The sequence below is a fragment of the Urocitellus parryii genome, chromosome 15 (assembly GCF_045843805.1).
Source record: "Urocitellus parryii isolate mUroPar1 chromosome 15, mUroPar1.hap1, whole genome shotgun sequence".
NCBI lineage: Eukaryota > Metazoa > Chordata > Mammalia > Rodentia > Sciuridae > Urocitellus > Urocitellus parryii.
Window position 1 is genome coordinate 7,691,727 of NC_135545.1, and position 16,233 is coordinate 7,707,959.

At 56.2% G+C, this 16,233-nt stretch overlaps 1 protein-coding gene across 1 annotated transcript in view; it reads right to left on the minus strand.

Annotated features, from left to right (window-relative positions):
* Positions 1 to 16,233, minus strand: part of Sult2b1 (sulfotransferase family 2B member 1) — a 28,896-nt gene that overhangs the window by 5,406 nt on the left and 7,257 nt on the right. Inside the window, exons 2-3 of the mRNA XM_026406205.2 lie at positions 7,976 to 8,118; positions 1,454 to 1,662 (exon numbers count right to left, since the gene is read on the minus strand). Of these exons, the coding sequence (XP_026261990.2) occupies positions 1,454 to 1,662; positions 7,976 to 8,118 (352 nt within the window). The remainder of the gene's footprint in view (positions 1 to 1,453; positions 1,663 to 7,975; positions 8,119 to 16,233) is intronic.

Here is a 16,233-nt window from a genome sequence, read left to right on the forward strand (position 1 = left end):
CTGAAGCCTGACAACCTGCTGCTCTTTTTTTTTGAGACTGGAGATTAACTCAGGGTCACTTGACCTCTGAGCCACATCCCGGCCCTTTTTAGTATTTTATTTAGAATCCACAGAGGCGCTCAGGGACTGACACAGGCATCAGGGGTGGGTGCCAAGAAAGAAATCCCAGGTCCCCTAGATGGAGACCAGCGTGACTTCTGATGTCAGGTGGGTGCGTCCCAGGACACCTGCCTGGCCCTGTGTAGTAGACGGTTCACTTTGCCCAAAGAAAGATCTGGAACTGGCCAGGAAGGCCTTGGAATTTCTTGATTAATAAGGATCTTTGCCTGCGCGGGGCCTCGGGCCTCAGGCCGCACCAGAAGTCTGTGCTGACCCTGGGATTTGTGTCCGGGGCCACGCGGTATCAGCCCGATCCCTGCAGGGTCTGGAGACGGAGGCCGGCCAGGTGACATCCAGGGGACCAACACCCCATCAAAGCCTGGACCGGAGGCTCAGGAGAGCTCCCGGGTGGGCGACACTGTGGGGTGTCGTCACACACCGTGGCTGGGGGGAATGAATGCCGTCCACACGACCCTGCTCTGTATCTGCAGCTTGCACAGCCATGAGCACGCTGACGGAACATTCAGGAAAGGGCCCGTTGGTTCTAGACGTGGGCAGGCTTTTCCCTCGTTATTCCCTAAGTGGCACAGTAGGACGATGGCTGTCTGTCATAGATGATTTAAAGTGCCCAGGTCATGTGCAAACGCAATGCCCTTCTATATAAAGGGACTTGGGCAGCTGCAGATTTGGTAGCCGCACAGGGGCTGGAACCAAGGCTCAGGGAGGCTGAGGGAGGATGGGACAGAGGGGTCCCACACGGACGTGTCAGATCGGCGCACCTCCTTGCCCCTGGCAGTCCCCGCCTGGACCAGGGTGGCCCAGCAGAGCCCACCTCCCTCCTGGCCCAGCAGGGGGCAGTATCATCACACTCAGCTGTCACCTTGACTCATCTGTCAGCACCGCCTGGCCCTTCCCTCCTCCAACACACCTCCAGCCCAGTCCCTTTCCGTCACCTCAAGGCCACCACCCTGGTCCAGTTGTCACCTCCCACCAGCACCAGAACCACCAGGGCTGCTTCCTCTCTGCCTCCCTGCTTCTGCCCTAGCCCTGACGGTGTCCCCCACCTGGCCGCCAGGGGGCGCCAGCCAGCCCAGGCCTGACCACCACCCTCCTAAATCCTCAGGGGGCTCTCATGGCCCTGCCCCCTGGTCCCTCTGCCCCTCATCCACTTGTTTCCAGCCACCCCCCCCCCCACACACACACACACAGGGCCTTTGTGCCCGCTCTCCCCTGTCTGTTTACTACTGTGCCAGGTCAGGGCCACACGCACAGTAGGTGCTCAGCACACAGGTGCTGAACGGATCTGCCGATCCTGCTCCCTCTTCCTGCCCTCCTCCCCTCCCACGCCCCCCACCTTGGCCTTGGTGCTGAAGAAGGCCTTGGGAAAGAGCTGGATGGGGAGGTGGGAGCTCAGCAGGCGGGGGCTGGTCTGGTCCTGGAGGGTGAAGGCGCTGATGATGGTCTCACACCAGGGCGCGCGCTCCCAGATGGGCACCGAGCGGATCCAGGAGGGGTCCCCGTTCTTCAGGATCAAGCTGAGGATCTCGATCATCCAAGTGGTGCCTGTTGGGAGAGACGGGCAGCGCCGTCAGGGGTGGGACACGGTCAGGGCCATGGCCACAAGGTCGACGGAGTGCTCCGCCACCGTGGGAAGAGCCGGGTTGAGCGGCCTCATCTTCAGAGCAGGAAATTCGGCCTCAAAAGAAACAAAGCCACTGGTTCCAGGTGGTGGGGCTGGGCAGCGCCATGTGGCACAGATGGCCTCTGGCTGCCCAGTCCTGGTCCACTTTCCTGCTGGGACTGTATTTTCTGGTCTCTGTGTGGGGCCATATGACTGTCTGTCTGGCCAGGACTGTCTGTCTGGCCAGGCGGCCACCTCTGCAGCCATTTCCAGGCCTGGCCCCCAAACACCAACTCTCTGCCGGCTGGTCACAGAGACTCCAGGGATGGCAGGCGCCAGATGGCCACGGCAGCGTGGATTTCCCTCCCCCCATCCACCCAACGGCTCTGGGGTTTGCGAGAACAAGAAATAAATTATGGGGTTCAGCCACTGACATACCTAGGCTTTGGTGGCAGAGCAGCAAACCCCCCTTTAAGCTGGAATTGAGTCCATGGTGCCTGGGTATCCGATCTGCTTATTCCGCTGCCTTGTTGTGAGCCCCAGGACCCTAGGTATAGGCAGCCCCCCATCAGTGGGGTGCAGATGGGCTCAGAGGGCAGAAGAGCACAGCAGAGCGATGAACAATTATACTCCTGCCCACAACAGCCTATGATTAGGGTTCCACTGACTCGGATTCCAACCACCACCCCTGCGACCATCATCTGCATGTGGTCTGCTGCTTCTCCAAGCGCCTGGCGGTGATGTTGGAGCTGGACCCTGGGAACCCCTCGCCCTCCCTGCTGGCTGGGCCCGGCTTTGCCAGTAGAGGGCGCTGGAGGAACGCAGCAGCCACCCACGGGCCTCACCGGCTCCTCTCGAGGATCTTGTGGATTCACAGATCTGATCTTGTGGATCTTGTGGTCACCAGCCATCAGCCCTGTGGCGGACACCCAGTGACACTTGTCTCCTCCCCCCCCAGGAAATGTCAGCTCTGGTGAAAGTCGAATCTTAGCTGGGGGAGGGGGAGTCCCTCTTCCAGATTCCCTGGGGCTTAGTCCTGCCCTGGAACCAGTGGCTTGCTGCGGTTAGCTGCTCCTGAGTCCTTCTGAGTCTCTAGCCTATTGTAGTGGAAGCCCCTGCTACAGGCTGCTAAGTCTCCCTCTGAATAATGCAAACCACCGAACCATTTTAAGGTTAGCTGTACAGTGGCGTGAAGTAAAATCACATCCCTGGGCAACCCTTAGGCCACCCACCGCCACAGCGGTCATGTGCAGAATGGAAACTCTGGACTCTCAGCCCACGTCCACCTCCCACGGTCCCTCACCCCCTGGCACCCACCCTGGAATGTGCCTCTGTGAGTGGACCCATGTGTCTGGCTTCTTGGCACAGCGTCTGATGGTTCATGTGAGTTAATGACATGTACCAGGATTTTCCTCTTCTTTAAAGGCTGAATGAGGGACTCGGTCTTTGGTGGACATTGGGTTGTTTCCACTTTCTGGTCATTCTGAATGATGTGGCCGTGAACATCGTCAGGCCAATATCTACTTGAGTCCCTGCCCTCTGATTTTTTTTGTTTTTGAGTATATATCAAAAAGTGACCTTGTGGGCTATATGATAATTCTATGTTTAATTTTTCTTTTTAGGAAGCACCAGAGCGTTTTCCATAGTGGCTGTACCATTTTACCCTCCCACTCACAGTGCACCAGGCTCCAACCAATTTTTCCCCATCCTTGCCAATACTTCTTAATTTCTAAAAAGCCACCCCAATGGCCCTTAAATCCTTCTTTGCATTAAGCCTCTCCTGTCCAAATGACTGGGTGGTTTCAGTCTCCTGTCTGCGGCTGACTGATGCACCCGTGTGAGGTGGTTTAGTTGATGCCAAGTGTCTTCACAGTTCATTTTCCCCTCCTGGTGATAGTATCAGAATATTTAAGGTTCATTGAGCACTCTGGCATTCACCCAGAAACTACAGCCCCCAGAATCCTTTGCAGCTGGGCGTGGTCACGTGACTAAGCTGTGGCCTATGAGCCGTGAGTAGAGGTGACAGCACTTTCTGGGCCCTGCCTTTAAGAGGAGCTGCTTGTCCTCCATACCCTTTCCCCTTTTGTCTTCCCTTTTCCCTTTGCCGACAGGACTCTGGAAGTGGTGTTGCCAAAGAGGACGACACCATTTTAGAAGCCACGAAGCTAGAAGGGCATTCTCAGTCTTTCTGACTTCTTAGAATGGAGTTACTTGCCTGCTCAAATGTCCACCTAGCTGAACTGTTATCGGGGAGAAAATCCTGGTTATTTCTTGGGGTCTCTTTGTTACAGCAGCTTAACGTATACCCTAGCTGATACACATAAGTCCTGTTGTCATTATAGGGGAAAATAAAGAAACTGGAGATGGGAAAAGTAAGGCCTTAGAGACGTTCTAGAACTTTCCCACATTTTCTAAGGTAGGAATAACCAAGGGACAAGTGTTTCATCATGGAGTGTTGCTGTGACCTTAAAGCACCAAAAAAGATCCAAGCCTCCACCCGTGATCCCGATGACTGTGGTCCACCACATTGAAACCACAATCAGCCAGGCACAGTGGTGGTGGAGCCTGTCTTTCCTCCTAGCTAGCTGCTCAGGAGGCTGAGGCAGGAGGATCCCTTGAGCCCAGGAGTTCCAGGCCAGCCTGGGTAACAGAGTGAGCCCTTGTCTTAAAATACAAAGAAACAAAAACCCCGTGATCATGATCATAACGATGAGCCATGAATCCAAAGAGATCCTAAATTAGGAAGTCAACCAGAGAAAGCAAAACTTGATACATAATTTTAAAGATATGCATAGAAAGATTATGATGAAAGTAAAAAGAACAACTGGGGAACATATTTATAATTCAGTCTCCACGAAGAATTAAGTCCACTAATATATAAAGAGCTCCTATAAAACAATGAAAGACCAAGAGTTCAATTGAGGGGGGGGCGGGTACCAGAGATCATTCTAGAAAAGGAAATATGAATAGTTTTAAAAAAAACAAAACTATAACGTGCTCAGGCTGGGGTGTGGCTTAGTGGTAGAGTACCTCTGGGTTCAATCCCCAGTACCAAATAAACAAATAAAAGGAAAAGATTAAAAAGTACAAAAAAAAATTACTGTTTATCCTTAAGCAAATGGTTAAACAAGAATGATTGTATGTCCGTGTTGTGAAATACTGCGGAACTGTTAAAGAAAAAAAAAACAAAAAAACAGCTGGGGTCGGGCATGACGTAATCCCAGCAACTTGGGAGGCCGAGGCAGGAAGATTGCAAGTCTGAGGCCAACCTCCACAACTTTGAGAAAACCATCTCAAAGAATTTTTTTTTTTTTAAAGAGGGTGGGCTGGGAGTGTATTGTGGTTGTAGAGCACTTGCCCAGCATGTGTGAGGCCCTGGGTCCACCCCCAGCACTATCTCAAAAGGAAGAGTGAGTGTGATGCTATCTACAGGTGACAGGACTGAGGAGAAGTCAATGCGTTTTAAATCTCTATATAAAACCACACAGAATGTCTGGACCTCATACACCAATAAAGAACCTCGATCTCTACCTGATACCACGGATAACATCCAGCTCCAAGTGGATCACAGATTTAAATGTGCAATTTAAACCCGTAAAGTTTCTAGAAGAAGAAACAGAAGACATGTCTTTGTGGTCATGGGTTAAACACAGATTTCTTAGCTACGACAGAAGCAGATCCGTCAAAGGACAAAGTGACAAATTGGATCTCATCCAGATGAAGAATCTCTGCTCTTACGCTCTGAGGAGAGAGCGCTCAGGCAGCCGCGGCCAGGAGGAGGCTTCCAGACGCGGATCTGATCGAGGGTTCCCCCAAGGACTGTAAAAGAAATGTCTAGGAACTCCACGATGAGAAAACAAACAGCCCACTAAGAGGAGGAGAGACTGGAACAGACCCTGTGCCTCCGAGGACAGAGGACGGCCAGACAGCGCTGACGTCATCGAACATCAGTCGGCACCTAGCAAACCGCTGGAAACCCCTGGTGGCGGTGAGCCGGCAGGATGCAGGGCAGGGGACCCGGTGCCATTGCTGGCAGCAGGCAAAGTGGCAAAGCCCCTGGGGAGAACCGTCCGCTGTTTTTTGGGGGGTTATTTTGGTAGCAGGGATTGAACCCAGGGGCGCCTAGCCACCGAGCCACATCCCCAGCCTTTTTCTCTGTTTTACTTTGGGACAGAGGCTCACTGAGTCCTTAGGGCCTGGCAAGGGGCACCCGGCAGCCTGGGGGCCACAGAGCCAGCAATCGCACACCTGAGTATTTACCCAAGATAAGTGGGAACTATTCCATCACAGACCTGTCCACAGAGCTTCCTAGAAGCTGTCTCCTACTCACCCTGGAGGAACTGACCCCAGACAGGCCGTGGCCTGTCCCTACAGCCCGTAACCCACGGCCTCAGCACCACTCTGACAACCCAAAGTGCATCATGGGGAGTGGAATAAGTCTGTCCTTCGTCTCAAAAGCTGCATGCCACGTGACTCCATCTAGGTGACATTTAAGAAAGGGCCAGACCATAGGGTACCAGGTGATCACTGGTTGCCAGGGGGTAGGGTGGAGGGAGGAGTTAATGACCAAAGGCTACAGGGGATGTGGGCAGTTGGGTGTATTCTTCTGTATCTTTTTTTTTTTTTTTTGGTGGGGGGGGACCCAGGGTGCTTAATCACTGAGCCACATCCCCAACCCTTTAAATTTTTTATTTTGAGACAGGATCTAGCTAAGTTGCTGAGGGCCTCGCTAAGTTGCTGAGGCTGGCCTTGAACTTGCCATCCTCCTGCCTCCGCCTCCCGAGCTGCTGGGATTGCAGGCATGGGCCACCGGGCCAGCCTCTGTGGTTGTGCTGATAGTTGTATGAAGGTTGGGTCCGTCCAGTCTCAGAACTCCACAGAACTGAAAACCACGTCCACATGGATCTGCGTGCAGATGACCAGGGGGCGTCATCCACAGCAGCCAGAATGGAAAGGACCGATCGCCCCTCAGCTGATGGGTATCCACTCACAACGTGGCCTGCGCCCACCATGGAGTGTCAGTGACATGAGAGGGGGACGAAGCTCCTGTGGATGTCACGACGTGAGTGACAGAAGCCAGGCACCAGAGCTACTCATGGCAGGAGTCCTTACACAGGGAACGCCTGGAGCAGGCCAGTCCTGGAGATGGGGAGTGGACTCTGGGTGCTGGGCCTGGGGCAGGGCGGGCGCCTCGGGAGGCCCAGGATTGGACTGCGGGGTGGAGGCTCAGCTCTGTGACTGCCAAAGCCCGGGCGGTGTGCGCTCAGCGGGCGAGTCGCATGGAGAGTGGACTATATTTCAGAACTGCTCCACGCGCACGCCCAGACCCCGGGCTGGGGCCGCGGTGGCAGCCCGGTGGTGAGCGCGTCCTGGGTTTGAGCAGGGCGCTTTGTGCAAGGCCCTGGTTTCAGCCCTGGAACCACAATCAGAAAAAAAGGAAGTGACATGGGAAGGGGAGGGGGCTTTATGTTTAAAAGGGTGAAGTTACATCATGAAAATCCTCAAAGTTTTCTGAAAATAGTAGTCAACCCTGTCAGTTTAGAGACTCAGACTCGAGCACCGCTCCAGGAAAACGGAACTGTGCTTGCTGGCGCACACCTGTGACCCCAGAGGCTCGCGAGGCTGGGGCAGGAGGATTTCAAGTTCAAGGCTAGCCTCAGCAATTTAGCCAGGCCCTATCTCAAAATCAAACCACATAAAAGGCCGGGATTTTTGGCTTATTGGTAAAGCACCTCTGAGCTCAATCCCCAGTATCAAAAAGACAGACAGACAAAGTGGAGAAACCAGAGACTAATCAATAATTTTTTTTTTTTTTTTTTTTTTAATGAGCCAGGGGTGGCGGCGCACGCCTGTAATCCCAGAGGCTCGGGAGGCTGAGGCAGGAGGATCAAAAGTTCAAGGCCAGCCTCAACGACTCAGTGAGACCCTGAAATAAAATATAAAACAAGGCTGGGGATGTGGCTTACTGGATTCAGTCCCTGGTACCCCCCCCCCAAAAAAAAAAAGATGCAGTAGTTGGTAGTAATAAATGCTATGAAGGTCAAGGTCCAGAGGGAGCCTGATTTCAGCAGGGGAGAAGCCTGCCCCGGGGAGGGAGCCCGCCTGTGGTGTCTGGGAAGGCTGCTTCCGCAGGAGGCTGGAAGTGCAGAGGCCAGATTCATCCAGGTGGCTCTTTCCCTGTCCCCTCCTGGGGGACCCGGTATCCTAGGTCCCTTCCCGCCTGCTCTCCTGGCCCCGCCCCAGCCCCACGGGTACCTGACTTGGGGTAGGTGATGATGAAGATGTCGTCGTCGCGCACATTGGAGGTGTTCTCGGCTTGGCTGATGCTCTCCGGGGAGTAGAGGCCCACGGGGAAGAGGATGCCCTTGTATCTGAAGTATTCGCCCGAGACCGGCTGGCTGTGGGAGGAGAGGGAGATGGCGGTCACCAGGCAGAGCGGCAGCCCTCTGGTGTCCTGACTAGTATCACTCCCACGGTATGAGTGAAGAGAGCCGGGCACAGAGAAGGAGTGTGGCTTGCTCAAAGCCACACAGCGGGCAGGACACAGAGTGCTCGACACAGCCTGCAGAGTGGGGCGGAGGCTTCCCGAGGCAGGCGCCCTGCCCGCCCCTGCTCCAGCTCAACAGGCACAACGTGAGAGTAAAGAGACCTGTGCTGCTTTCCCAGCCTCCCAGGCGACAGGTTCCAGCAGCCAAAGGGGCCCAAAGGAGAAGTTTTAAGGGCAACTGGTCAGTCCCCAGTCCGGTCCGCCTGGACCTCCCCCAGGGTGTCTGAGCCTGGGGAGAGGGACGGTGACGGGGCTGGGGAAGGCGCGGCTGAGCAGGGCTCTCCCTCCTCTGTGCCCAGGTGTGGAGCTTCTTGACGGTGGGTGAGGGACAGGAAGGCGGGGGACACAGCTAGGTCACCACACGCCTCGTGCCAGGACCTGAGCCCGTGGTGGGAAGTGGGTTCAGCCACCGTCTGTGACTTTTCTGGGATATTGATGGGAATCTGTTGGCTTCCCAAAGGAAGTACTTCCCTGTGATTTCTTTTCTCATTTGCAGTGAACATTCCACCCACCTAAAGATGCAGTCACAGGAAGCAATTCTGATTTATTTTTTCAGGGGGTGCTCTCGACATGGACTAGGATTCAGGCCCCACAAACCCAGGACTGGCCCAGTCTTCCCACCACACTGTTTCCTCCAATGCATCTCCCTCTACAGCACACGCAGGATGATATACTGAACCTTAAGAATTCACGTGTGTAAATAGATGAGAGTATTCCCCCTGATCTGTAGGCAGCAGTCTGCAGGGGGCTTCCAAGACCCCCGCTGCCTGAAACTTCAGACAGTACCCACATCTGCACACAAGAATGGCTGTACAGCAGCAGGTGATCTGATAGTAACGGGCAGGCGCCATATACAGAGTGGAAACACTGGACAAAAAGATGATGCATGTCTCAGGCGGGATGGATCAGGACCGCGAGAAATTTCATCATGGTGCAGAGAAGGGTGTGTATAACTTAAAACGTATGCACTGTTACATCTGGAACCTTCCATTTACTGTGTTTGGACCAAAGTGGATCAAGGGTAACTAAAACCAGAGACGGTGGGGCAGCCCAGAAGGGGCACCACAGCACATTGTCTGTGAATCTTACCTCAGAGCAGACTTTGAGGTAAAGAGGGCTTGGTTCTGCGGCACAGACGAGACTCAGGAACGTAATGCCACACCAGGGCACAACACCCCGGACTCCACACTGCAGGGGTCCAACCACAAAAAATTCAGAACGGGGCAAAGGCCATCTATGGGCGGTGGAGGCTGGAGGGCGGCGCTCCTTGGGGGGGACAGGGAACAGGCGGCTGGGGGCCCCTCCACCCACGTTGCAAATTCACTGCGCCGTGGGCTGAGCCTTGCTGACACGAGCCCCCTGTGAGGTTCCCTTTGGAGAAGTATTCCGCGAGCGGAGAGTGGAAGAGATACCGGGGAGGAAGCTCCTTCTGCTCCAGTGGAAAGGGGCTGACGGTGACTCGGCCCCAGTGGGGTCCAAGCGCTGGTTTGCGGGGCCCTCTCTGCTCGCCCCTCCTCACGGGTCCAGCTGCTGGACGAGCAAACCAAGGCGCCTGGGGGCTCCCGCCTTCCTGCCCCAGGCCTCGGAGGCTCAGCGGCTCCACCAGAGGGAAGGGCCTGCTGGGACCTGGCACCAGGCAGGGTCACAGGAGGCCTCGCGGGGGCCCGGGGTGCCCAGCTCAGCCAGGGTTTCCAAACGGCAGTGTCTGAGGGGCTCGGGAAGGGGGGGGGCGAGCTTTGCTGGCGGAAGGCTGAGGGATGGGGGTGGGCTGGTCACCCCCAGGGTCAGGGCCCGGGTGTCAACGTGGTTCTGGAGCTGGATCCTGCAGGCTGAGCCTCCGGGTTTGCCGTTTTCTAACTGAGCTGCGGCCAGATGCTCAAACAAACAAACAAAAATCTCCCCGTGCCTCAGTTTCCCCACAGCTACAGCAGGGGTAAGAGAAGGAGCCAAGCGTATGGGTGGGTGGCATTCACCCCAGTGCAGACTGTGTGGGTCTGAACTCCATCTCCCGCCAGCTGTGTGGCTTTGAGCAAGTCACCTAACCTCTCTGTGCCTGTTTTTTTTTCATTCATATGACGGAAATAACAATCGTGGTCACCTCACAGGGTCGTTGCAAGCCCGTGAAAGGCTTCAGACCGGACCTGGCATGGACAAAGCACAGCGTCAAAGTTTCCTAAATTAAAAAAAATAAGGATGGCAGGAGGGAGCACAAATGGTTAGAATAAGGCCTGACTCCTGGCTTGCCTTCAGGAAGCGGTCATTATTTGTCCCTGATGTCATCAGTCAGCCCGCAGGTTGAGCGTGGGGAGCGGAGCAGTGGTGTCACCAGTGGCCAGGCGGAGAGAGCCGCGGGGGTGGGGCCAAGCCGTGGTTCCCAGGCAGATGGGCAGCCAAGCGCCTGGCCCAGGCCCGGCTCGACAACTGGAGTCTCAGTTTCCCCGAGGACGACGGTGACCTCTGCTGTCAGGTCCCACTAGAGGATCCTACCTGAGGATCTAGGCGGCTGGTGTTGAGCCCTGAGCTCCTGATCACACTAGGCAACGAGGCTCTGGGGGCCTGTCTCAGCCTTTGGTCTCACCGGGGCTCGGCCGGGGCCGTCTCCTGCCCACCTGCAGGAGGGGAAAACTCAGGGCCACCAGGCCTTCAGGACCCCGAAACTGAACAGGTCACTGCATTGGTACAAGGTGCCCTACCCCCCACTTCCGTATGAGCCACAGCCCCCTGGATTCCAGGGGGCACCCACAGGGCCAGGCCGGGACTTGGCCAGGTTGGAATGGATGAATGGAGGGGCTCCCGGGGGCAGGCGAAGGGGCCCGGGGGCTCTGACATCCCTGTCTGTCCCTGTGGCTCTCAGCCCTGGGTGTGTGGGCGGGGAAGGGCTCCCCAAACTCAGGCCACGGCGTCCACACCTCTCCACCGCGCCTACCTGCCGAGCTCAGGCAACCGGCACCTGAGTCAATAATTGTCCTGGCACCCATGGGGTGAAACTGGGCTGTCTGCACGGGTTTCCGTGCCACAGAGGAGCAGAGATGCAGGTTCAGGGAGGGCTAGCAATCAGCCAACGCCACCCAGCAAGACCCGAGCAGAGCTGGGCACAGTGGCGCACTGTGATCCCAGGGGCTAGGGAGGCCCAGGCAGAAGGACTGCCAGTGCAAGGCCAGCCTCAGCACCTAGGTGAGAACCTGGCTCAAAATAAATCAAAAAGGGTCAGCAGAGCCAGGCAGGGGTCCTGGCTGCTGGGGAGGCCAAGGCAGGAGGCTCACTTGAGCCCAGGAGTCTCCCCGTTTCCGCCCCAGACCCCCAGTCAATTCTCTCCACGTGGCAGCCAGAGGTTCTGGTTAGAACCTGCGTCCTCCCCGCAAACTCTCCTGAGTCTCCATGTCACTCAAACAGAAGCAGTTGCCTCTGTTCCGCTGGCTGCCCTGTCGCCAGCTCACGGCTGCAGCCACACCTCCCCGTTCATCCCACACTTCAAGCACAGGCCGGCCACAGGGCCTTTGCACTCGTTGTCCCCTTTTCCTTCCGTTCACCCCGCTAGTTTTAAGCCTTTGCTCTGCTGTTGCCCCTGTCCACGAGGCTCCCTGACCACCCTGACTGCAGTGGCACCCACGCGTGGCTTTCGGAGGAGACCCAGATCCAGACTTTTTCTTTGGATTTTGAAGTATTTGCATCTGCACTGTAACGAGAGCTGTTGGGAGGGGATCCAAGCCTACACACAAAATTCGAAATTCCCCTGGGTCACGGGCACCTTTGTGTGCATAGCCGGGAGGTCATTGTGTGCAATGATTTGGACTTGGTGGGGGGGGTGGAATTTTCCACTGTGGCTTGGTACAGATGCTCAGGGAGCTCTGGCCCTTGGAGCATTTATTCTCTGAACAGAGACAGCGACGCGGTGCCTAGGCAGCCCCCTGCCCACTTCCCTGCCCGCGGCCGCACCAGCCCAGGGCTTGCTAAGCACTCGTTTTCCTCGGGGTCGGCCTTCTCGGCCCACAGAGCCCCGCCCAGAGGAGGCTGTTGAAGGAATCAGAGATGCTGCCCGCACCTGCGCCCACCGCCTGCGAGACCGAAACGCCTCTCTTCTCTCAGCCTCTCTGTTCGTGGCTAACGTCACACAGCAGCAGAGAGCAGACCGGGACTGGAGCCCCAGCGTGTGTCCCCAAATGCACACCCTAAACAGCTTCGTGCCAGGGGTGTCTGCCTGGGCCTCTTCCCGGGCTCCTCCTGGGCACTCCTCCGGGCAGGGGCAGGGGCTGGTTAGGGGCAGCAGCCCGTCTGTCCTCAGTCCCCCTGGCCAGCAGTCCCGGCCTGGCGTCACCTGCGCGGTTGCCTCTGTTCCGCACTTTACATCACAGATATTTATAGACGCAGTCAAATATCCCAGTAGGAGCAAGGCTTTCAGAGCCGTTTCTGCCTCCTGGGGCTTGACCCAAGACAACAGGAAACCTGTTCCCACTTTCACCCGCTCCTGGCCACCAGGACGCGGGGGAGCCCCGAGTGGGACCATGGACACCCAGAGGCACCGCCGTTCCGCAGCGCCCCCCAGCGGCGGAGGGGAGACCGCAGGCGCCCTTCCTCACCTTGACTGTGGCCCCACAGGCCCCGCGCCCTGGTCCCCAGACCCCGGGTGGGTTCCATTGCCTGGTGACAGGGACTTGGCTGAGGCATCGCGCCAGGGATCTTGGGATGGGGAGGCGACCCTGGGCTATGGGGTGGGGTGCTCATGGTCCTCACCAGGAGAGCAGATGGGAAGCCCGGAGTCGGAGGCCAGAGGTGGCGGCTGGCCCTGTGGAGGAGGGAGCGGCCTCCAGCCGAGGCCGGGAACAGCTGGCCTCTGGAGGCCGGGATCCTCCCTGGAGCCTCGCAGGGACAGCCCTGGTGGCACATGGATTCCGGCCCGGGAAATCCTCCTGGACTTGACCTCCAGGCCGGTGAGAAGGCCCTGGGACGTGGTCAGCCATTTGGTTTTGGGGAAATTCTCACAACAGCATCAGGAAACAGATAAACCAGGGAACTCAGAGACACAACCGCGCGCGAGCGGGCAGGGGACCGTCCTCGTCTGTGGGGGGGCCCCCACGGGAAGGGTCTCTCCCCAAAGGGCAGCTGGGGGGCATGGCCTGGGGCAACCGAACAGTTCTGGCCCCTGGCTCTGGTCAAGTCCATACTTGAATTAAAACAATAAAAACAAGACACTTTCCCCCCAAATTCCATTTTTTTTTTTCAAATTAATTATTGTAATTTTTTGTACTAGGGATCGAACCCAGAAGGCTTAACCCCTGAGCCACATGCCCAGACCTTTTTTTATATATTTCATTTAGAGACAGGGTCTCACTGAGTGGCTTAGGGCTTTGCAAAATTGCTGAGGCTGGCTCTGAACTTGAGATCCTCCTCCTCAGCCTCCTGAGCCGCTGTCCCCAGCCCAAAGGTTGACTTGATTGTGTGAACATCATGATTTTTTAATTACCATTTGTGAGCCTGGGGATGGAGCCCAGGGGTACTCTATCACTGACCTTCAGCCCCAGTCTTAATTTTTTATCTTGAGACAGGACCTTGCGAAGTTGCCAAGGCTGGTCTCAAACTGTTGATCCTCCTGCCTTAACCTCCAGAGTCACTGGGAGGACAGGCATGTGGCACCGCCACGCCTGGCCTGTGTAATTACACGTTTCAGAGCCTCGTTCGCATAAATACTTAACACTCATTATTACCATGAAACGTCTGGCAGGCCAGCGTCCCTCCTGGCCGCCCAGGGATGTACCCACGAGCCACCCCCCACCTGCATGACCGCCCCACCAGCCATGGGGCAATCTCACGCCCTCTCTGGTTTCATTTGGAGAAGGAGGTGTCACGGGGGTGGGGAGTGACACAGGGGCCTCTGTTCCAGGGACCTCCCAGTCTAGTGCCCCAAGAGAGCTTCAGGCCTTTCTGTCTGCCACGGAGGCAAATCCATTTGCTCATCTCACAAATATTTCTCAGGCTGTCGTCGCCGTGTGGACACAGTGGCACTAGGCAAGGGCCAGAACAATAGATGGAAGCCCCTGCCGGAGGTCACCCGTAATGATTTAGAGTGGTCCCTGGAAGGTGACAGCCCTGGGGGCCGTGGAGCCTTCAGAGCCCCTGAGCTTGCAATTTCAGATACGTGGAGTCAGGGAGGCCCGTCTGAGGAGGCCAGGTTTGGGTGAAGACCTGAAGGGGGTACCGGGGGCACCTCTGGGATGTGGGGGCCTGTGTGAGGCTGGGGCTGGGACCAAGATCCTGGGGGCGGCCCCAGGGCCTCTTGGGCGGTCCTGCTGACTCACGCCCGTGGCCAGCTCGCCTGTCCCTGGGGAGGCTGCCAGGGCTCCCAGCCCAAGCGGCATCCAGACACCAGCTGCCAGAATAGACCGTGCAGCCTCCTGCCGCCCTGCCGCTGCCCTGCTGTTCTCCTGGCCAGGGGTGCCCTTCCACCTCCCCATGGGCTGGCCAGTGTCCCCAGCTCCACCTCAACAGGATGACTCATGCTTTGGGAAAAAAACCCTCTCAGCTGAGCGAGCCGGGCATCACCTCTTTGGGTCACTGAGCAGCATGGAAATAAGGCAGCCCTCTTCAGGGTGGGGTCCTCTGGGACCACCTGGGATAAAGCAGGGATCCCCAGCCCAGGTCGGTGCTTTCCCATCTCAGCATCTCCGTCTGCTGACAATGGTTTTAACACTTAGTGACTATTTTCTTTGTGTGTTAGTTTTTTTTGGAGGGGGCGGATGGAACCCAGAGTCTCACACATACCAGGCAAGTGTTCTGTCGCTGAGCTACATCCCCAGCTCTTTTCAAACTTTCATTTGAGGCAAGTTGCCCAGGCTGGCCTGGAACTTGCAATCCTCCTGCCTCAGCCTCTCAAGCCGCTGGGTCGACAGGCATGCACCTCAGCGCCCGGCATCTATGACCTTGTTTAAGTCTAAGTTCCCTAGTAGGCGCTGGGAGGGAGCAGAGAGTCCCCGTCTACTGAGCTCCACCTGGAAGGACCAGCCTGTGAAGGGCAGGTCTTGCTGCAGAATAACCAGCAAAAGATGACCTCCCAGGAAGGCACGGGAGACACAGATGCCCTTGAGGAAGTGCTAAGAGAAACAGATACCAAGAGGATGACTGCAACATTGTTTCAAGAGGAACCAAAAGCAAGAATGCAGTGGGTAGAGAAACCAAGGTCCCTGACATCCAGCCCTTCACAAGGAGTCGCTGCATCTGGACATAATCATCAAAACTGGCGGACTTTAGATCTGTGCAGTTTATTGTATGTAAATGATTTCTGTAAAAGAAATTCATAAACAGCTGAATGTAAACCCAGCTGCTTAGGAGGCTGAGGCAGGAGGATCACAAGTTGGAGGGCAGCCTCAGCAACTTAGCAAGACCTTGTCTCAAAATTTAAAAAAATAAAATAAAAAGGGCCGGGGATGTGGTTCAGTGGGGGAGTGCTTGCCTAGCAGGCACAAGGCCCTGGGTTCCATCCCCAGCACCACAGAATAAAATAAAGAAAAGGTTATGAGGTGGCATTTATTTGGCAAGATATACACACAGAGATCTTTTCTGACCTGAAGCTTTAAAAGTGCTGCGGGGATAGATCTAGGTTTCCCCTAGAACCTCGGTCTGCTCTCCCTGCCTTGCTGCCCATCTTGAATGATTATTCATCCTGCACACAATGGCTGGAGTCTGCAGGCCGTCACCCTCCCCATCCTTGCCTGGTGGGACCAGAGGTGACTTGAAGTTGACGGAGCTTGGGCTCCTGACCCCCAAGACCAGGAGAGCCCGTGTGGGGCTGGGATGCAGAGGAACCTGTGGCTTCTCCCGCCTTAGCATGGATACCTGCGCACTCGTCCTTGTGTTTAGGAAATGTCATTAGGAAACGCATGCTTGCCCATATCTGTTGGCCAGCCAGGATTATGAATGTTACACGTACTTGTGACCATGGGGGATACTCAGCCTCCCTGAAGGCTGGGGGTGC